We start from the raw sequence: 23,630 nt of genomic DNA on the forward strand, positions 1-23,630 counted from the left end.
GACAAAAGAAATTTAAAAGGCATTCAAATTGGAAGCGAAGAAATAATACTGTCACTATTTGCAGATGACATGACACTATCTATAGAAAACCTTAAAGTCTCTACTAAAAACCTATTATAACTAATGAATGAATTCAGTAAAGCTGCAGGATATTAGATACATATACAGAAATTGGTTGTTTTGTATATGTACTAATGAACTATCAGAAAGAGAAAGCAAAGAAACAATCCCATTTACACTCACATCAAAAAGAATAAAATACCTAGGAATAAACTTAACCAAGGAGGTAAGAGACCTATAGTTTGAAAACTATAAGACACTGATAAAGAAAATTGAAGGTGATACAATAAATAGGTAGATATTTTGCATTCATGATTGGAAGAATTACTATTGCTAAAGCAAGCACACTGCCCAAAGCAACCTACAGATTTAGTGCAATACTTATCCAATTACCGAAAGCATTTTTCACAGAACTGTAACAAATGATCCTAATTTATGGGTGAATTTTATTCTGAATAGTCAAAGCAATCTTAAGAAAAAGCAAACAAACAAAGCTGGAGGTATCACTCCCCTTGACTTCAGAGTATAATTCAAAGCTGCAGTAATCAAAACAGTATGGTACCGGTACAAAAATGGGTGCATAAATCAATGGAATAAAATAAACAGCCCAAATATAAACCCACTCAGCTATGGTCAATTAATCTACAACAAAGAAGTCAAGCATATACAATGGAGAAAAGACAGTTTTTTCAATAAGTGATGCTGTGAAAACTGGACAGCTACCTGTAAATGAATGAAATTTAAACATTTTCTTATACCACATATACAAATAAAATGGCTTAAAGACCTAAGTGTAAAATAACAGCATTAAGCTCCTAGAAGAAAACATACAGTCTTAGTAATATATTTTTGGATCTGTTTCCTCAGGCTTCCAAAGGGAAACAAAAGCCACAATAAACAAGTGGGACCTAATTAAACCTAAAACTTTTTGCACAATTAAAAATACCCTCAAAAAGAACCAAAAGGCAGCCTATAGCATGGGAGAAGATATTTGCAAATGATATGTCTGATAAGAGATTCAGTTCAGTTCAGTTCAGTCGCTCAGTTGTGTCCGACTCTTTGCGACCCCATGAATCGCAGCACGCCAGGCCTCCCTGTCCATCACCAACTCCTAGAGTTCACTCACACTCACGTCCATCAAGTCTGTGATGCCACCCAACTATCTCATCCTCTGTCGTCGCCTTTTCCTCCTGTCCCCAATCCCTCCCAGCATCAAAATCTTTTCCAATGAGTCAACTCTTCGCATGAGGTGGCCAAAGTATTGGAGTTTCAGCTTTAGCATCATTCCTTCCAAAGAAATCCCAGGGTTGATCTCCTTCAGAATGGACTGGTTGGATCTCCTTGCAGTCCAAGGGCCTCTCAAGAGTCTTCTCCAACACCACAGTTCAAAACCATCAATTCTTCGGTGCTCAGCCTACTTCACAGTCCAACTCTCACATCCATACATGACTACTGGAAAAACCATAGCCTTGACTAGGCAGACCTTAGTCGGCAAAGTAATGTCTCTGCTTTTGAATATGCTATCTAGGTTGGTCATAACTTTTCTTCCAAGGAGTAAGCGTCTTCTAATTTCATGGCTGCAATCACCATCTGCATTGATTCTGGAGCCCAAAAAAATAAAAGTCTGACACTGTTTCCACTGTTTCCCCATCTATTTCCCATGAAGTGATGGGACCGGATGCCATGATCTTCATTTTCTGAAACTTTTTCACTCTCCACTTTCACTTTCATCAAGAGGCTTTTAGTTCCTCTTCACTTTCTGCCATAAGGGTGGTGTCATCTGCATATCTGAGGTTATTGATATTTCTCCCGGCAATCTTGATTCCAGCTTGTGTTTCTTCCAGTCCAGCGTTTCTCATGATGTACTCTGCATATAAGTTAAATCAGCAGGGTGACAATATACAGCCTTGATATACTCCTTTTCCTAAGAGATTAATAATATGCAAAATATATAAACAGCTCATATAACTCAAACCCAAATCATCAAAACTAAGCAATTCAATTAAGAAATGGGCAGAGGGCCTGAAGAGACAGTTTCCCGAAGAAGACATGCAAATAGTCAACAGGAGCATGAAGAGATGCTCATCACTAATTATCAGGGAAATGCAAATCAAAACCACCATGAGATATCACTTCACACCTGTCAGCATGGCTACCATGAACAAAATCTACAAATAGCAAATATTGACAAGGACGTAACAAGCAACAAATTTTGGTGAGGATGTAGAGAAAAGGGAATCTTAGTTCATGGTTGGTAAGAATGTAAATTGGTACAACCGCTACAGAAAACACTATGAAGGTTCTTAAAAAAAAAAATGTAAAATTGCCATATGGTTTAAGCAATTCCACTCAAGGGTAGATATCTAAAGAAAACTAAAATACTAATTTGAAAAACACATGCACTCCAATGTTCATAACAGCAGTACTTACACTAGCCAAAATATGGAAGCAACCTAAGTGTAACTTGACAAATGAACGGATAAAGAAGATGTGGTATACATCCATACAATGGAATATTATAAGTCATGTGAAAAACTGTGATCGCCCCAGAGGATATTATGTGCTTTTGAAGTAACCAAGACAAAGATGAATTTGTATGTTTTCAGTTATGTGTGGAATCTAAAAAAGGAAACAAACTAATGAAAATAACAAAACAGAAACAGCGTCAAAGATACAGGAAACAAAATAGTGGTTACCAGTGAGGAGAAGATTGAAAGGAAAGGCAAGGTAGGGATAAGGGCTTAAAAGGTACAGAGTATTCTGTATAAAATAAATAAAATGCAAAGATGTGTTATAAAACACATGAAATATAACCAATATTTTATAGTAACTTTAAATGGATGGGAATACCAGACCTCCTTACCTGTCTCCTGAGAAACCTGTATGCAGGTCAAGAAGCAACAGTTAGAACTGGACATGGAACAATTGACTAGTTCAAAATTGGAAAATGAGTATGATAATGATGTATATTGTCACCATGCTTATGTAACTTATGTGCAGAGTACATCATATGAAATATCTGCCTGAATGAATCACAAGCTGGAATCAAGACTGCTGGAAGAAATACAACCACCTCAGATATGCAAATACCACTCCAATGGCAGAAAGTGAAGAATAACTAAAAAGCCTCTTAATAAGGGTGAAAGAGGTGAGTGAAAAAGCTATCTATCTTTAAATTTAGCATTCAAAACAGTAAGATCATGGCATCTGATCTCATCACTTCATGGCAAATAGAAGGGGGAAAAGTGGAAGGAGTGACAGATTTTATTTTCTTGGACTCCGAATTTACTGTGGATGGTGACTTCAGCTATGACATTATTAATAAAGGATGCTTTGTTCCTGGGAAGAAAATCTATGACAAACCTAGACAGCATATTAAAAACAGAGACATCACTTTCCTGACAAAGGTCCACATAGTCAAAACAATGGTTTTTCCAATAGTCACGTACAGATGTGAGAACTGGACCATAAGGAAGGCTGAGGCCTGAAGAATAGATGCTTTCAAATTATGGTGCTGGGGAAAACTCTTCAGAATCCCTAGGAATATAAGGAGATCAAACCAGTCAGTCCTAAAGAAAATCAACCCTGAATATGCATTGGAAGGACTGAGGCTGAAGCTGAAGCTCCAGTACTTGGCCACTCGATGGGAAGAACTGACTCATTGGGAAAGACCTTGATGCTGGGAAAGATCAAAGGCAAAAGGAGAAGGGGGTAGCAGAGGATGAGATGGTTAGATAGCATCACTGACTCAATGGACATGAATCTGAGCAAACTCCAGGAGACAGTGAAAGACAGGGAAACCTGGTGCTCTGCAGTCATTGGGGTCACAAAGAGTCAGACACAACTTAGGTACCAAAGAACAACAACAGCAATGATAACTATTTCAAATCACTATGCTGTGCACCTGAAACTAATACAACATTGTAAATCAAATATACTTCTAGTTTTAGAAGAAGCCAGAGGGGAAGTCTGCACCTGTCCCAGCATTTTGCAGGCCTACAGAGAGAGGCTGTGTGGGGCAGTGGTTACTGTCATGGATTCTAGAGCCTGCTAGCTTGGCCCAGTCCTGATACTGAACCTGCCTGCAGGTCACTTTCCCTCTCAGAGCTGTTTCTTCCTTATCTGTGAAAGGGGTCCGGACATTCTATCCCCCCAGGTGGCCATGAAGCCTCCTTTCCAGGTATCCACAGCCTTCCCAGCACCTTGCCACTGCTCACAGCACCCTTCTCCTCTCCACACTTAACCAGTTCAAAGTGGTGGCAACCCTGTCATAGGCACAGGCTAAAGACTATGTTCTGTACTTCCTTGAAAACAGACTGGGGTTGGGCAGGCAGTGTAATGCTAGGGTTCTGACTGATCAGGAGCAGGACACAAAAGGGCAAGCCACCAGCAGAGCTAGGCCTGCGTCCTAACCCTGCAAGCCCCGTATAATGCTGGTTTATCCTCAGTTCAGTTTCTTCACCTGCAAACTAGGAATGCTTATAGTTGTGAAGATGACACGTGGAGTACATGGAAGGCATCTGTTCCACTGCCGTTCATGCCTTTCTTTCCTCTGAACAAAATCAGATACAGCCTAGATGGTTAGCAGCAAATCTCCTGGACCCCATCTTCACCAAAGTCCCTTTCATCTTCCAGTGTTTGCTGAAAACTGTTTTTCTGCAGCCACTTAATGGGAGACTGCCTTTGTCCTCAGACCACCTGCCTGGAGTGTCCTGTGTCCCACTCCTTGTCCTCTTAGCATCTGCAACACCTCTGCTCTCCCACACCTGATGCCACCTTTGATCTCAATCACTGTGCTTTACCACCTTTCTCTTCCTACTCTGTTCACTTATTCCAACTTCTCTTCAAAATTTCCAACCTTTTCCTCTATGTCTCTGGATATATTGGGGACAGTCATTATTGCCTTTTTCCAGCTTTTTATTGCAGTGATAAATACATAATATCTCAACAAAAGGCCAAGTTAGGAAAGCAATAATCTCAACAATCTGTTTTGTGACTTTGTCTAATGGAGTTAAACCTAGTGAGAGCCACAGCAAGGACCACAAATTCCCTGAGAAGTTTATGACGGTAGAAACACTACCATCTTTACTGAAAGGGACAAAGAAAGTACAAAATGAAAGCTGGACCCTCAGATTTCTACAAGAAGCAACCGTATAGGACTATTCCAGTGCAAACACATGTTACTTTCTGTAAAAAAAGGCCATGATAAGCATCCACAATGATCATTTTCTTCATATTTTTTACAGTCAAGTCTCCACTATTTCAAGTAAATTTAGATTACAATTTCTAAGCTTTAACAAACTTGGAGGTCCCAAGACAAGTAGATCTCTGCAACCACACACGACCTGCCCCCTACCCAGAATCTTAAAGATTATATGGAGATCTTAACTGGGTTCAGTCATATAAACTGTCCAGATGGTCTCACCAACACCTTACTCCCTCAGGGCTGCATCCTTGGAGCAGACTCACTGTGGGCAGAACCTACATTCTGAGAACAGGGGAGGGGTGAGGAGCCTCCATTTGCCCAGGTTCAGCTCCAGAGTCAACTTGTTATTATACCCTCTTGGTGACATCCTCCAACAGATGAGACTTCAAATTTCAAGTTTAACAGGATGAGACTCTTGGGAACCTTGAGGAACAGTGAATGATTTGGCATTTGAGAAGGCCATTAGTCATTAGAGGTCAGCGGTTGGACCCCCTAAAGACCCATACTCTTGTATAATTCTCTCTTGCTGGGTGTGGGAAAGACCTGTGATTATCCATCCCATGATTATGTCATGTTGTATAATATCAAGTGAGTTTAAGGAAGGGATATTATCTTTGGTGGCCCTGACCTGATCACACGGGGAGTAGGGGCTGGAGGAACAATGAGTGGAAAGTGCGCTGGATCTTGAAAGCAGGTTGGCCACATTGGATGACCCTTATAGAAGCACCTGACCTCGGAGCATTGGTACACATTCCTTGTATATATTCCCAGTATATATTCCTCTGAGCATTAGTATCTATTCCTTGTACATATTCCTAGTATATATTCCTTTGAGCATTAGTATCTATTCCTCGGCATACTGCCATAGCTGTCATGATGACTCCCCAGCTAAATAGGGTCACTGGAGAGGGATCCTATGTGCCCTCTGCTGCCCACCATCAACCTGGGGACTCCCAGCAATGACTACCGTCCAGGGACCAGGGGCTACGAGCTCCAGACACCAGTGGCAGGCTGCTTCTCAAACTGCATGCCTGCCGTCCAGTCCCCGTCACGGGTGTGGCACGCACGAGACGGTTTCCCAGCATGCCCCGGGGCCCAGGCGAGCCGCTGTCAGCTCAGTCGGATCGCAGGTGCAGGACCGGCCAGACGGAGATCACGGCAGCCGAGGGCCCAGGGCCAAGCTGGAAGGTAGCCTGCACCCTGGCTGTTGTCCTCCTCTGCCTACACTCACTCCTGCCGCACACCAAGGTGGCTGGGACTGCAGATGAACCAGCAAGGTCTGCCGTGTCTGGTGAGTAAGTAGGAGGGTGAAGGAGGTCCAGGTCGCTTGCCCTCATGTGTCCCCTCCCTCTGCTCCCTGCTGTTCCCATCTCCGCCCTCATAGGAGACAGGTAGGACCTGTACCTGCCCGCTGGTTTCTGGAGTCCCTGAGTCTCTGTGGGGCATGAGAGGTGGAGGAAGTGACCGCCCACTTCAGGGTCTTCACGCTGGATTTCAATTGTCCTCTGTCCAAGGACCAGCGGCCTGCACTTCCTGTCCTTATTGGCCCCCATACTCTCTTCATTTGGAGAATGAGGAAGCACAGCTTCAGAGAGAGAACTGTCAAGCAGAGCATGTTCTGTTTGACCTCAGTCTCTCTAGAATATGAGGATGGGTGAGAAAAGGTGCCACCACTTTGTCTCAGTGGCATCACCCTGGAAGGCTTCAGTTTCTGGGACTTCAAAAGCAGTGTGCTAGTTAGGTGAACTAGGTCTGAGAAAGTGTCTGGACCACTGCCCGACCTGGACCTCTGCCCTGGCTAATGTGCTGATAAACACCTCTGCAACTGCCTCCCTTCTTGCCCCTCCAGATCCACAGGCTGCTTCTGTAGCACCACCATCACCAGCAAAGTTAGGTGGCCTTTTGTCATGTGAGTCATCATTTCACCCTGGCTCTTGGATTTTCCAGCTTGAAGGGGGAGGATGGGCTGTGGTGGCCTGGGTCCTATGGATACTGACCTTTGGAGGCACCACAGTTGGCATCCATAACACAGAGGTCTCATGGCTGGGACTGTCTCGACAGCATGTGGGAAGACTGCCATAACTGGGAGGGTCATTGGTGGCAAGGAAGCAGTTGACAAACGCTGACCTTGGCAGGGAGGTCTTCTCTACCGGGGAATGTTTATCTGTGGAGCTTCTCTCATCAGTGACTACTGGGTGATCTCAGCTGCCCACTGCTTCCAACTGTACGTCTTCCCCACAGCCTGCTGCTGGGTGGGATGGACAGATGGACAGGACAGAAGAGGATGAAGGCTGTCCTAGTCTTTCTTTCTTAGGCTTTGATCATAGTTTGCTGCCACCAAGGGTCTCTGTGTGTGCCCCTGCCTGACTCCGAAGTCCCCTCTCCCTGGAAGGCCATCCCTGATCCTCACCAGACTCCAGTTTCCTGACTGTCTGAATCCCAGGACAGGGGCTGTTTGCCTCATTCTCCCTCTGGACCTTCATACTCTGGTAACACTTGCCAAGATGCTGTTGTTATCTCAGCTGCATATAATGCATGTTAATAGCTAAATGGAAATTAACTCTGTGATGATCAGTAAATACTAGGAAGTAGACTTTACTTCCATTTTAAGTGCCTCCAATCTACTCTTTATCTTCCCTAAACTTAAGAGTTAGATATTGTTCGCATTCAACATGGACTCTGATTTCTACATCTTGCCCAGGACTAGAGAGTCCACAAGATCTCAGCTTTTCCCTCCTTTTGTGAAAATAGCGGTGGCTGTGTAGTGTCTCAGGTCACATGCCAGGCATAAGCTTCAGGCTCTGTATTGGAACCATAGTCCCAAGGCTTGCCAGAGCTGGGGGCATCCATCAAGTCCTTGTGTGGATGAACATTTTGCCCTCTTCCAACCAGGCAATCCACAGGCCATCTTCAGCACAATTGCTAGAGGCTTCCCTGGGTCCTGACCGCTTCCACAGACTGGCAAGTTTCTTTCTGGAGGCATCTTGGAATCCAGCTCTTCTTGTCACTTTTGTTGAAGCATGTGCCTAAGAGGAGCTGTGGTCACCACCACAGGCCAGAGTGATGCATAAAGCAGATGGCCTCTGTCCAGAGAAATGGGACAGGGCAGTCAAGAGAGTGAACTGCTTCTCAGGTGCATCCTGAGCTTGCTGTGTACCTGGAGCGGGTAGAAAGTGTCACCCTCCAAGTCAGGAGTCTAGAGCTGCTGGCATCAGCTGGCTTTGAGATCCTACTTTGGTTCTATTTATTAATTCAGCACCCCTAGGTGCCAGGCCCCATGTGAGGTCCACTGAGCAGGAACTGGAGATGCAAAGCCCATCTTGAAGTTTCTGATCCTACCAGGAAAGTGAGACACAAGCCCAACTCCTGTGATACAGGATGGGAGGCCAGAATGTATAAGAAAGTAGATCTTGAGCATAAGGGAAGTCTGTGGGTGCCATCAGATGAGGGGCTTGAAATTGGAGGGGCCTTGTAGGAGGAATTTGGTTAGGGAGACAGCCTAAGCAGGACATGTGGGTCGAAAGTTGCTCATGTTTCAACAGCAAGGAGAAGTTCAGTTCCGTAAACTCCTCTATTTGTTCCACAAGGACTTGTTGAGTGCCTGTTAACAGAGGAGGACCAGCCTATAGAGAACACAGTGTGTGAGGACTGGGCAGGAGAGGGATGCATCATTCTGGGCTGAGAAATCTGAGAATCACTTCTGGCCCTGGGAACTTCCAAGTGTTCTGGTCAGAGCTGGGAATGAGCCAAGTATCTGCTGATCTAAACCGTAGGGATGCAGTTTGTTGTTGTTGTTCAGGTGCTAAGTCATGTCCAACTCTTTGGGACCCATGTACTGCAGCATGCCAGTCTTCCCTATCCTTTACTATCTCCCAGAGCTTGCTCAAACTCATGTCCATTGAGTTGGTGATGCCATCCAAACATCTCATCTTCTGTTATTCCCTTCTGCTCCTACCCTCAATCTTTCCCAGCATCAGGGTCTTTTCCAATGAGTCAGCTCTTTGCACCCGGTGGCCAAAGTATTGGAGCTTCAGCTTTAACGTCAGTCCTTCCAGTGAATATTCAAGGTTGATTTCCTTTTGGACTGACTGGTCTGACCTTCTTGCTGTCCAAGGGACTGCTCATCTCAACTGAAGGGTTACAGTGTGATGTGTATCCAAAGTTTCTTTCCAGGACAAAGACTCTCTGCTCCTTTGATTCTATTACATGCTGGGTAAGCCATGAGAAACTTTCAAAGGACAAATATCCTGAGGCTATGGACAGCAATCAAACCTACCTCAATATTAGGAAAGAAGGAGAAAGAATCCTTTGGAACAGTGGTGGTGTGTCACCAGGAGGAGGGGATGGGAGGTAGGCAGCCAGGATAAGGATGATGGACCAGCACTCAGAGGATATGGGTAGTAACTAAACCTCCCACAACAGGTCCCATAAGCCATCTGACTACAAAATCCTGCTGGGGTACTGTCAACTAGAAAAACCTGCTGCATACAGTCAGTTGACAGCAGTGTACCGACTCTATATCCACGCTGACTATAACAAACGCTACTACCAGGAGAGTGACATAGCTCTCTTACAGCTGTATCACCCTGCAAAGTTTTCTGACTCCATCTGAACCGTCTGCCTCCTGGAAGCTAATATCCAGTTACTCAATCCTATCATCTGCTGGATAATCGGCTGGGGGATGGTCACTACCCAAGGTGAGTGACAGCCAGGGCTGAGGCGGGGGAGAGGGGACTGCAGTAACCACTGTGGGGCCCTTCCAGCCCTTCTCATGCTTCAAGTTTCCTTCAGCCCATGGTTCAAAATAGCCTCAGTATCTCTAATTTCAAAACCAGGACTCTGAGCTCTTTGACTCAGCTACCCTAGATTCCAACTTGACTCCCTGGTCCTGTTTGGGCAAGCCCCTTCAGGACACCTCTTGAGCTTCCGCTGCAGGTAGAGGTACTTGGGCAGCGATAAGGAAATAAAGGTGGGCCTGCTTTCTGGCCAGGGAGGTTAAGTTGGAGCATTTAAGGCTTAAGAACATACATCAATGAATCTCATGTCCCTCATCCCTTAACTCAAGTGAAGCTGACCCATTCTGCCAGCTTGCTGGGCATGCTTATTTTTAGACAGAGAATTTTGTGCTAGGGTGAATGCCTTTGATTGAGAACAATAATAACATTGAGTGAAAAAATTGTGGAATGTAAATTTGACATGATTTGTAGGGTTGTGATTTGGCAGACCATATTTCAGTGGAGTCATTTGGGGCAGGACTTTGTTTGCTGTGCAGGCCAGTGCCAGCATCCCTGGTCTTGGCCACAAATGTCAGTCACAATGCCTCATCATGAGAACAGCCAACTCTCCAACATTTCCAAAGATATGTCCTGGGATGGGCTGTCACTTGTTAAGAACCACTGGCAAAGCAAGAAAGATTCTCCAAGACAGGTGAGATGGGAGGTGTTGGGACATGAAAGGAAGTCACAGGCTGGGTCAGCCACCGGGACAGGGAGCAGCTGACACTAAAGAGATTCCCAGCTGTCGACTGTCCTTCCCTCTCCATACCCTCTGCTGATCACAGTTGCTGGGCCTGTGCCAGCCCTGTGACATGTGAGGCACACAGGACAAGCACTGCATAGGAGCAAGCCATCAGCAGCACACTGTGCTGCCACAGGAGGATGCCTCCGATCTGTGAACAAGATCTAGAAATAGCACCCGCATGGACAGTGTCCCTAGACATGTGCTCCTCTAGGAGGCAGAGCCATGCCTCGTTTGTCAAGCCGCCTAAGCACCACGAGGCACTGCTATGTCTTGGCCAAGCCAGGACCCAGCTTCCACCCTCTGTGCCTCTGCTTCTGTTTCCACAAGGCAGCCAGATTCGTTGTTTTTTAAAGATAAGCAGACCCTTCAGTGGTTTCCTAGTGTGCTTAGAATGAAATCCAAGCTCCGCATCCTGGTGAGGAGGCCCTCCTTGCTCCGGACTCAGCTATGATATTGCCTTATCTTTTTCACCCCCTACTGTACCCACTGCAGCCACAATGATTTCCTTCCTCATCCTCCCCACCATGGGCCCCTCACATTTGCTGTTTCATCTGCAAGGTATCTTTCCCCCTCATCTTTGCACATCCACTGAAGGCTTCCCCAATCCTGGCAACTAGAACTGGCAGCATCTCTATTAGCAGGAAGGTTAGGAAGTGAGCTGATCTCTCTCTCAGGGTCCACCCCACATCTGAACTCCTCTTCCTTCACCTGCAGAGCTCCTACCTACTCCCAAAACACTGCAGGAAGCAGAGGTCGGCATTTTGGCTAATTCATTTTGTGAAAAGATTTTGAAACCACCAGAAAGGAGCGACCAAACAGTTTCTATACAGGACAGCATGTTGTGTGCTGCGGACTTACTGAAAGGAGAGTCTGTCTGCCCAGTAAGTAACATGGGCTGCTTCTCCTCTCCTGCAGCTTCTGCCCACTCTCTTGACTTCTCTGAGCCCTTCCCCAGTCCCTGACTTCCTCTTCCCAGGTGCACCCCAGCCTGATGCATCAGAGCTGAAGCACAGAAGCCCTCAAAGGGTGCTGGTCCATTCCTTCCATTTTCTTTATAACTTTTAGAAGCTTTGTTGAAGGATAGAATACATAGAAAAAGGCATACTTTACAAGTGTATCATTGGATATGTCTTTTAGAAATTGACACATTCAAGTAACCAGCATCAAAATGGGCATCCTCATACCCCTTCCTTTTACCCCAGAGTAGCCTTGACATAAATGGACATAAATGTTTGTCAGGACATAAATGGAATCTCACAGGGCACACTTTCAGTCCCCTTCAGTCACCATTTTGTGTGTGAGTTCTGTTTGTCTTGTGTGGAGTTTCTGTTAGGTGTCATATTGCTGCACACCATTACCTGCTTAGTGTTGTGTGAATATACCATTTCTTTTTCCATTCTAGTGTTGATGGCATTTGGGTAGTTTCTGCTTGAGACTCTTGCAGGTGGCATCCTTGTGCATGTGTTTGAATGTTCATGGGTTTATATTTTAGTTGGGTATAATGCTAGGAGTAGAATTACTGTACCATAAAATGTGCGCCTGTTTATCTCTCCTAGTTACTGGAGACCAGCCTTCCACCCTGCTTGGATACATTTGCACTCCTACCAACAATGGCTGCTCCATTTGGCCGCCAGGACTTCACACTGTCCACATTCTGGTTTTAACCATTGTGAGTATTTTTAGTTTGTGTTTCTCTGATGAATAACGAACGCAAGGTCTTTTTCATATGTGTATTGCCTTTTTGTAGTATCTATCCAAGTATTTTGCCCTTATTTCAAACTGAGTTGAGGGCTATGAGTCTAGTAGTGCTTGTGTGCCCTGTCAATGTCTTCTCCCACTCAGTGCAGCTTCTAGTTTATGGTGGGGGAACTGAGGTTCAGAAAGGCAAGAGGACAGGGGTGACCAAAGTCAGCCTTAGGAGAACCGTGTCCTTCTCTGAGGCTGAGCCCCCACCAGCTTCCTCACACATTCTCCTCTCCTCCCGCACCTTCTTTCTAGTGCTTTCTCTGTCTCAGAAACACATTGCCATCTTCAAACATGCCACATGACCCTTCTCTCCTCTTCCCACTGCCCTAATTCTCTGCCTGCCTTCCCAGCAGAGCTCGTCGCAGGATGTCTGCGCTTGCCCTCTCTTGCTTGCTCACTTCTCTTTCTCACCTCAGCTCGCTTCATCAAACATCGGCACCTGCCATTCCCTCACACTGCTTTTATCAAGATAACCAAAGGCCTCAGCCTCGCTGGGGCTGCTAGTGGTATCAGACTTCCTCGCACACCCCCGCAGCAGTGCAGCCTGCAGCACTTTTCATCAGATTCTAAGGGTGGCCCCTCCGGCGTCTCCTGCTCCCGTTCTCCTCCTCCTGACACCAGCCCACCAAGGACCCACGCCTTGGCACTCATCCTCACCCTGCTCTCCTTGCCATGCTCCATTCTTTCCTTAGGTAGAGAGGAAGGGTCAGCATGGTGGATTCTGAGTTTCGACCATTTCCTGCCCATCTCTGTTACACTGGCTGCCACCGCTGTGTCCTCATTGTGTCCCTGCAGTTTTGCAGCCTCCCGCTGACTGTGTTCTACCCAGCCCCAGAACCAACCTCCCATCCATTTAGAATCCAGTTTAGGTCACATCACCTCCCTGCTGGGTGTCCTCCAGTGCTCCCTTCACCTCCAGCTCCTGGCTGATAAGGACTGGGGGCAGAGCTTGTCACTCTAGGCCACCTCTGCCTGCATCTCCCAGAGTCAGGCCTTGCTCATCTCTCCAGTCTTAGCTTAGAGAAGCTCTCTTAGGATCCTCCTCTGGCCCCTTCTGTTTCACCTCTGAGTCTGCAGATGTGGAGAATATGCTGTCTGTGTTGTATCGTGCACCATCATCTTGTTTCCCACGTGCGGAATGTGCTCTTCATGTTCTAGATGAATACACGTGCTGAATACAGAGGGCGGAGGGGTACTGTGTTTCCTTGGTTCCACTTTTTGCCCTGTGAGATGGAAACATTACACCCCATAGTGCCAGGTGACTTCCTGTCTTGGCGTCCCGCACTCAAAGTTCCTCACATTCTCCTGGAAGTCCCTTGGGATTCCCTTCAAGTCCAGCCATCCTGCCAGCCTCGGCATAGGCCTCACCTCTTTCCCTCAGCACATCTAGCAGTTTGGTATTTTCTAAAGAAGTTTAACCAAGAAACTGAGGAAAAACTAGAAACCATAGTAAATCAAACACAAAAGCTTGGGTGGAAAGGTTTTGATCACCACCTCAGGTACAGTATCATGAACCTCAGCCCATAGTTCTCCTGGCACTCTGTCTGCCAGATCCAATCCCTTGAATCTATTCTTCACCTCGACTGTATAATCATAAGGTATTTGACTTAACTCATACCTGAAGACCTGGGTTTGATCCCTGGGTCAGGAAGATCCCCTGGAGAAGGAAATGGCAATCCACTTCAGTACTATTGCCTGGAAAATCCCATGGACAGAGGAGCCTGGAAGGCTACAGTCCATGGGATCACGAAGAGTCAGACACAACTGAGTGACTTCACTTCACTTCACTTGAATGGCCTAGTGGTTTTCCCTACTTTCTTCAATTTAAGCCTCAATTTTGCAATAAGGAGCTAATGATGTGGGCCAGCATCAGCTCCAAGTTTTGCTTTTGCTGACTGTAGAGAGCTTTTCCATCTTTGGCTGCAGAGAATGTAATCTATATGATTTCAGTATTGACCATCTGGTGATGTCTATGTGTAGATTCACCTCATGTGAAAAAGAAATGCAAGAAGGCAAAATGGTTGTCTGAGGAGGCCTCAAAATTAGCTGAGGAAAGAGAAAGGCAAAGCAGAAAGGGAAAGATGTGCGCAATTGAATGTAGAGTTCCAAAGAATACCGAGGAGAGAAAAGAAAGCCTTCTTAAGTGAATAATGCAAAGAAATAGAGGAAAGCAATAGGATGAGAAAGACTAGAGATCTCTTCAACAAAATTGGAGATACCAAGGGAACATATCCTGCAAAGATGTGCAAAATAAAGGCAGAAATGGTGAGGACTTAACAAAAGCAGAAGAGATCAAGAAGAGGTGAAAGAATACACAGAAGACCTGTACAAGAAAGGTCTTAATGACCTGGATAACCATGACAGTGTGATCACTCACCTAGAGCCAGACATCCTGGAGTGTGAAGTCAAATGGGCCTTAGGAAGCATCACTATGAACACAGTTAGATGTAGATGTGATGGAATTCCAGCTGAGATATTTCAAACCCTAAAAAATGATGCTGTTTGCTGGCACTCAATATGCCAGCAAATTTGGAAAACTCATCAGTGGCCACAGGACTGGAAAAGGTCAGTTTTCATTTCAATCCCAAAGAAAGGCAATGCCAAAGAATGTTCAAACATGCTCATTTCACAGGATAGCAAGCAATGCTCAAAATCCTTCAAGCTAGGATTCAACAGTACATGAACCAAGAACCTCAAGATGATGCTTTTTAAGTGTTGCACTCAATATGCCAGCAAATCTGGAAAACTCAGCAGTGACCACAGGACTGGAAAAGGTCAGTTTTCATTCCAGTCCCAAAGAAAAGCAATGCCAAACTACCACACAACTGCACTCATCTCACACACTAGCAAAGTAATGCTCAAAATTCTCCAAGCCAGGCTTCAACAGTACATGAACCATGAACTTCCAGATGTTCAAGCTGGATTTAGAAAAGGCAGAGGAACCAGAGATCAAATTGCCAACATCTGTTGGATCATAGAAAAAGCAAGGGAATTCCAGAAAAACATATACTTTACTGACTAAAATAAAGCCTTTGATTGTGTGGATCACAACAAACTGGAAAATTCTTAAAGAGATGGGACTACCAGATCACCTTACCTGTCTCCTGAGAAACCTTTATGCAGGTCAAGAAGCAATAGTTAGAACAGAACATGGAACAACGGACTGGTTCAAAATTAGGAAAGGAATACATCAAGGCTGTAAATTGTCACCCTGTTTGTTTAACTTGTATGCAGAATACATCATGTGAAATGCCAGGCTGGATGAATCACAAGCTGGAATCAAGATTGCCAGGAGAACTATTAACAACCTCAGATAAGCAGGTGGTACCACTGTAAAGGCAAAAAATGAAGATGAACTAAAGAGCTGATTGATGAGAGTGAAAGAGGACAGTGAAGAAGCTGGCTTTGGTTTCTCCATTAGTCGTGTACAGATGTGAGATTTGGACCATAAAAAAGGCTTAGGGCCAAAGAATTAATGCTTTTGAAAGTAGTGCTGGAAAAGACACTTGAGAGTCCCTTGGAGAGCAAGTCAATTCTTAAGGGAATCATCCCTGAATATTCATTGGAAGGACTGATGCTAAAGTTGAAGGTTCGATAATTTGGCCACATGATGCAAAGAGCTGACTTGTAGGAAAAGACCCTGACAGTGAGAAAGGTTGAGGGCAGGAGGAGAAGGGTATGACTGAGCTTGACGGTTGGAAGGCGTCACCGACTCAAAAGACATGAGTTTGCGTAAACTCCAGGAGATAGTGAAGGACAGGGAAGCCTGGCAGACTGCAGTCTGTGGGTTCACAAAGAGTGGGGCATGACTTAGTGACTGAACAACAAAAAATGATGGTTGGGATGCAGTGTTAGGCTGAGCAGGCAGTTGGCAGCTTCTAGGCCTGCCACAGCCATTCTTCAGGACCTCAGAGGTACCTTCTCTCACACAGGATTGGGAGGGAAGAGGACTCACATCCTGAGCCTGGGGTGCCCCTGTTTCTTCTTGTGGATATGAAATGAGCTGTAAGGCCTCACCCCTGAGATTCTGATCTAGAAGGTTTGCAGGGGGAACCCTGTGTCTGGACCTTTCAAACTGCCCATGTAATTCTGATAACAACTCACTCATATTCCCATCTAGCTATGAGGCCTTCTAAACTCCACTGTGTTGTCCTCACACTTTCTGAACAATGCCTGTCCATCTCCATGTTGGTCTGCATGACTCACGCCCTCTCTTTCCTCTGGGCGATTCTGGGGGACCCCTCGTCTGCAAATTAAATGACACCTGGTATCTGATGGGGCTGTCCAGCTTTAGTGCGCTCTGTGAGAAACCCATAGGCCCAGCATTTTCACCAAAGTCTCCTACTACAACCAATGGATCACTGAGAAGCAGAAAAGCTCGCCCAATCCTGACCCTTCAACTGCTCCTGCTGAGGAGAAACCTCCTGCTCTGATCAACTTTAATTCTCTGGGCAATGTCCACAAGCCCAGGAACTTCCTAGTCCTTGTGGCTTCACAAACCTTCCACCTGCTGCTGACTTTCCTCTGGCCAATGGGGCTCTGACAGACACATGGGGCCCGTGGCTATCTTCTCAGCAGCCCATCTGCATTTTTGCCAACTGGCTGCACTTAAGTGTGTTCAACTCTGAGTCCTCCCTAAATCTGACTCCGCTCCAAGCCTGATAAAATAAAAACAATGGAAGAAGCCTCTGCTCTTGTTTCTGAGTCATCAGAACCACCTCATACCCCCACCCCAAATGTACTTTGAGCTCCTCCTTGGGCAGAGATGGGAAAAGACAGGGACACTGAGTGACTGGCAGGCCATCTGGAGCTGAATACTCCTTGGGGAGTCCACCAAAAGAGCTGGCAGGGCTCAGGGACAAAGCATTATGCCCCAGGGCCTGCAGATCACGAGAGTCAGCGTAGCAGTCACTCTAGAGGTAGATGATCTTCATTCAGAGCTGAGTCCTCCTCAAGGAGTCTTTCAGAGGAGCTGGCAGGGCTCAGGGACAAAGCGTTACAGCCCAAGGCCTGCAGGGCGCTGAGTCAGCATAGGTGTCACTCTAGAGGTGTAAGATCATCTCTGAGCTGATAGGCCAATGAGGCTGTGTTTGAAAGGCTTGATTTGAAGTAAAGAGCAAGAGACCTTGGCCACCAGGCTCATATCCGCAGTCAGAGCTCTCTTCCATGGCTCAGCTCCAGCCTGTTCTCCCTGTTGCCACAGCCCTGTCCTCTGATGGTCTCCAGAGGCCCAACCTCCAACCCCCCTGTGGGCAGTTCCCTGCAGTGGTAGAGGTTGGGCTGACCCAGGACTTGCTGGCCCAGCCCCAAGCCCATAAGTCATGTCCTGAACTGCGCCTGGCAAGCACATCTGGGTCACAGAATTTTAGTCAGTTAGCAGAGCTCTCAGAGGAACAACCACAGCCCCCAGCCCAGACCCTTGTTCATCAGGAAAGAGCGCTATTCATTGCAAGTCCACTGTGCCCAAAGTGCCATCAGGTGGTCTGTGAAAATTCTTTCCAAACCCGTTGTCACCCAAAGAGCCCTGCCCCCTTGCCAGCATGTAACAGCAGGTGAAGTCACCCACACATGGTCACCAGAATCTTGCTTCCACTAACACAGATTTTGTTCCCAGTTCAGAAGTGTCTAGAAGTGAGAAAGACCTCCCTGACAGTGGGCTAAGTTATAGATAGCAGAGCAGGGCTGCTGGGCCTGAGATGCAAGTGAGGTGAGGTGAGATCTGCCGTCTCAACCACCCACAGACCCACCCACGGTCCTGGGAAACGTCCCTTTCTTTCAATGCACAGAGGCCTCATGTGGGCTGTGCTGGATTTCTCAAACATGGAAACTTCTGTTCTGTCCAACAGCATGTTTCTGTTTGGAGCATGGAGAGATGTGACTGCTTCTCTATGAAGCTCCCTGGATGTCCAATTCAGGGGATACAAAAGCATTATCTGGACACTCTGGAGACCTGAAGAGTCACAATTCCAATCCCAGCCCACCTCCCTATTACCTGGAATCAGGTACAATGCTCAGTATTGCCAACTATCAGTTGGCACTTGCCAAGAGCCTTTGTCATCAACTAAACAACAACAGCATTTGCCGTCTGCCTCTGAGGAGATTGAAACCTGTGCTGCTGCTGCTGCTGAACACCTACTGAGGGGAATTCAGGATGGAGAGTGAGGCACTCTGTGCACCAGGGAAACCAGTGGAACAGGTCTTCAGATAGTTAGATATTTTCAGGAACTGATTTCATGATCCTTAATCCTTGCATCTCTTCATATCTAGAAAAGCACTAAATCCCTTCATGGTGACATCAGCTCCTCTTGACTAGCAGAAAACCTTTTGTAAAGTAAGTGCTTGATTGCATTGAATGCCCCCGTCACCAAAACCTTATATATTTACCTTTCTCCATTGCCTCTTTGGAGCAGTCTCTCAGAGCTCTGTGAGGTACTGTCTCCCAGGCTGCAGTCCTCCTTGAACTTGCAACTCTCATATTGTGCATCTGTTTAGTCAACAGTATTATTTATCTAGGTTTGGTCACTTTGAGAGGGTAACAGGCAGGAAGGCTAGGGGTCTCCAAATGGAGGAAATAGGCCGCAAGGGTCAGATGTTTTCTCTCTTTCTCTCTCAAAGTAGGAGGAAACAAACTGCAAGTCAGCCTTTTTTCCCTTCTCTATACCAAATTAAAAGGAGGTTTCGTTTAAAATTCTTTGTTGCCATGGAGACACCTGTTTCCACTAACCTTAACTTTTCTCAAACCTTGAGCTAACCAATGCGTTTTTCTTATGGAAATGTTTTTCTTAAGCGATGTTAATGAACTATGTATTTACCTTAGACTCTGTCTTTCTTCAAGTTGGTTCTGCCTAAGACTCAGAACTGCCTTGACAAACCAGTATGTTTTACTCATGCAAATGTTCTCTTAAGCTATGTTAATGAGACTATGTATTTGCTTAGAAACCTGCCTTTCTTCGCCAACATTCATGTCAATCATTTTATGGCCTGGGATGACTCACCTTGTGCCAATGTTATCTCAAAATGCATGTTGTGGGTGAGGGGCCTGGCCTCACTCTGAGTTTTGAGACATTCCCTTTCTCTAATTAGCGGCCTGCTAGTAGGTATATAACTTCCTACTAAAGACTAGCAGGGGAGCACTCTTTCTGCCCCCTTCTGATGTCTATGTCAGAAGCTTTCTCTGTCTCTTTTATACTTTAATAAAACTTTATCACACAAAAGCTCTGCGTGATTAAGCCTCATCACTGTCCCCAGACTGAAATCCTCTCCTCTGGAGGCCAAGAATCCCGGTGTCTTTCATGGCTCAGCAACAACCTTTCAACTTTTTATAGTTGAGGACACAAAGCTTAGTCTGGGTAAGTGACATGTCTGTGGCCCCTGAGTGGTCAATAGTGGAACAGGAATTCCAGCCCTGACATCTTGAGAGTGCTTGGAAACCTCTGTTCTCTTCTCAATGAAGGCCCCTCACAGACTCTTCAGGCCCTGACTCTCTCAGGACTGACTGTCCCAAATGTCTCAGAATTCCCTCTGGTCAGTGGCAAAGAAAGATCTCAAATAAAACTGAGGGCAGAGTAGAAGGCAGATCTGTAAGGATAATTGACTCTGGGTCCGGGGGACAGGCTGGGAGAGGCCCTTGAGGTGGGTTTCACCAGCCATGCCAGCAGGAGCTTCCCATAGGCTTCTGGCTCTCACCCCAGAATCAACCCTGGATGAACTGGGGAGGTGAAAAGAAAATGTAGATTTCAGAAACCAAAATCAAGAGAAAAACCAGAGAAATTGGAGTGATCTGTAGCTGGCGGGGAGAAAGGAAGGAGGTGAGAGAATTGACTTGAAGAGAGCATCTCTTCACACGCTCTTCTCCTACACCCCACACACACAACCTCATGATAAATGCTGCATAACCCTCCTCTGGTGCCACTGTGCTTCAGGGTGGCCAAGTCAACAGGTGTGTAGGTCCCACCATCCACCTTTGAGCTTTTGCCCTCCATCCCCTTACTTCTACCCCAAAGACAGGGGTATTGCTACTAGGGAGACTGATCCTTCCATAGCGATTTCTTCTAAGGCTTTCAGTTGAGGCCCTGACTATAGGAGCTGACTAGCAGAGCCAGTACTAAGGAAAGCATAAGAGCAACCCTTTGGTGCCTGCAGACACCCTCCCTTCTCCTTAAACTCATTAGGACCTCAGTCCTTCTCTGGTGCACTGTTCCAGAGTGACAGAGTAGCTGTTAACCATGAGGAATAGCTCACGTGTTCACACAGCTGCACACTGAGTGTGACTGTCACGTGAGAAATACAACAGACTGCATGTTATAGGTCACAGTAAGTCCACTACACACGAACCTTCAAGTCGTGAACTGTAACTGATGTGACTGTGCGTTACATGTCCAGTCACGTTAGTTCATGTGTCCAGTGTGTGCATTCTCTACAGGTGGCTGTGCTTTTGTGTACTTTACCAGAGAAAGGATGAAGAGAGACAAAAAGAAGAGGTAACTGAAGAACTGAAGAGATTCATGATGCAGGAAATGGCAAGGGGATTTTGTTTATTTGAGGAGGCACCATTAGTGTGAGAGGCGCAGGACGGGAATGTAGAATGCTACATGACGGTTGCAGCAGCTGTTCAGAGTGCAGCCCAGTACTATCGTGGCATCTATGACAAGAAAAATAGAGCTTCTACCTAGATACCACTGGATCATCTTTTTCAAGAAGGTAGATAGAATTGAATCCAGCAAGGAACCAGAACCCATGCCATCACTGTCAGGCATGAGTGAAATTGCAGCTGGCCCTCTGTCTCCCGTTGCTGACAATCCTTCACCTCTACCATCGGCCAACCTCTCCCCCTCCAGTCAGTAATACTTCTTGCCTGTTCAGTAGGTGCCAACCTGTCTGCCAGCTGTTGTACTCTATACCATTGTACTTTTCAAGGTACTGTACTATAAGATTAAAAAATGTTTTTTTGTGTGTGTGATTTTAAATGTACTATTTTTGTGAAAAGTATTATAAACCTGGCTTCCTTGGTGGCTCAGACAGCACGGAATCCACCTGCAATGTGGGAGACCTTGGTTCTGTCCCTGGGCTGGGAAGATCTCCTGGAGGAGGAAATGACAACCCACTCCAGTATTCTTGCCTGGAGAATCCCCATGCACAGAGGAGCCTGGCAGGCTACAGTTCATGGGGTCACAAGGAGTTGGACACAACTGAGCAACTAAGCACATTATAAACCTGTTACAGTTACAATGTAGCCAATTGTGTCAGCTGGGTACCTGGGCTTCGTTGTACTTACAAACAAATTAGACTTATGAACATGCTCTCAGAATGTAACTCATTCATACATAGGGGCTTTACTGTATTTGAAATAGACTTGTTGGAAAAGACAGATCAAAAATGTTGAATAGGCATAATGAATATCCTTATGGATATAGGAAAATACTATTAACAATAAGACCAAAGACAAAGGAACCACAGAAAAGAACAAAGTCAAAATAATTTATAGGAATAACTTTTATTGTCGTTCAGTTGCTTAGTCATGTCCGAATCTTTGTGACCCCATGGACTTCTGAACACCAGGCTTCCCTGTCCTTTACTGTCACCCAGAATTTGCTCAGACTCATGTCCATTGAGTCGGTGATGCCATCCAACCACCTCATTCTCTGTTGCCCCCTATCCTCCTGCCCTTAATCTTTCCCAGCATCAAGCTCTTTTCCAGTAAGTCGACTCTTCCTATCAGGTGACCAAAGTACTGGAGCTTCAGCTTCAGCATCAGTCCTTCCAATAAATATTCAGGGTTAATTTCCTTAAGGATTTACTGGTTTGATCTCCTTGCTGCCCAAGGGACTCTCAAGAGTCTTCTCCAGCACCGCAATTCAAAAGCACCAATTCTTTAACTCTCAACCTTCTTTATGGTCCAACTCTCACATCTGTACATAACTACTGGAAAAACCATAGCTTTGACTAGCGAGACCTTGACTACTGGAAAAACCATAGCTTTGACTAGGGAGACCTTTTTTGGCAAAATGATGCCTCTGCTTTAATACCCTCTCTAGGTTTGTCATTGCTTTTCTTCCCAGGAGCAAGCAAAAAAGCAAGGAATAATATAGTAGTTGAATTAAAGAGCACACTAGATTGAGTGAATAAAAGGATAAACACAGATGAGAGAAAAATGTGATCATTACCTTGAATGGACATTACAAAGTATGGGCTTTGGAGCTGGCACACGCTAAGGGAGGGTAAACTGTAGAGTGTTTATTTACAAAAGAACTAAATACCAGAGTATTATGGTTGGGGTACAAGGAAAAGAGAAGGCCCAGTTCAGGATCCTGCCCTAGGCAGCAGCAATAGAGACTTTGCCACCTTAAGGCCCTATGGGTCTTGATGGGAAGGTCACAGAGAAGCTGCCTTGAGAGAAGGGGAGACCTGCAGTTGAGGGACATAGCAAGCAGGGTTTTCATAGAGTAAATGCCCTGACCGTTTTATTTCCTTCCTCAAATCTTCAGCTAAGGCTCCCAATTAGCTGACCCCAAGTGCAGCCAGAGGAAATAGGAGCCTGTTGACACCTTCCCAGCCCACCCCACAGACAAGAAAGAGGGTATAAGAGTTCAACTGGAAGGACACCCCATCCCAAGATCAGCGGGAGGGGTGAGAGGGCCCCTGGAGAAACAACTGCCACAGATGGTCTATGGCATTTGAATTGACTTTTCTGCCAAAAAATAAAAAGGAAGAAATTAAAAGTTTGAATCAATTTATTTAAAATAAAGTCTTCATAAAGAGGTAGAAAGAAAGTTGTGATCTTCCAGACCAAATTCTGGAAGAAAGCCTACAGTCAGAATATAATCAGAATATGTGAGATCCAACATTGTTTTTGCTGCAAGAGTGTTCTAATATGCAGGTCAAAACTGGGCCTCAGCAAGCTTCTGCAACAGGACTTCAGTGCTCTCCAGAGAACAGCTGCAAGTTTATATATCTATATCTATATATCTATCTATATACCTAGATTAGTTTTAAAGAATTGGCTCATGATAGAGACTGAAAATCCAAAATCTGCAGGATGTGCCAGCAGTCTGGAGACTCAGAAAGAACTGATATAGCAGCTCAAGTCCATATGAATCAT

At 45.6% G+C, this 23,630-nt stretch overlaps 1 protein-coding gene across 1 annotated transcript; it reads left to right on the forward strand.

The window, feature by feature from the left end:
- Positions 1–6,349: 6,349 nt before the first annotated feature.
- Positions 6,350–17,075, forward strand: LOC105609190 (serine protease 40-like). Its single transcript, XM_042254056.1, is given in 6 exon segments — positions 6,350–6,557; positions 7,328–7,490; positions 9,689–9,963; positions 11,501–11,663; positions 16,752–16,852; positions 16,855–17,075. Coding segments are annotated over 6 exon segments (1,131 nt in total).
- The last annotated feature ends 6,555 nt before the right edge of the window (positions 17,076–23,630 follow it).

This window comes from Ovis aries, chromosome 9 (genome assembly GCF_016772045.2).
Source record: "Ovis aries strain OAR_USU_Benz2616 breed Rambouillet chromosome 9, ARS-UI_Ramb_v3.0, whole genome shotgun sequence".
Taxonomy (NCBI): Eukaryota; Metazoa; Chordata; class Mammalia; order Artiodactyla; family Bovidae; genus Ovis; species Ovis aries.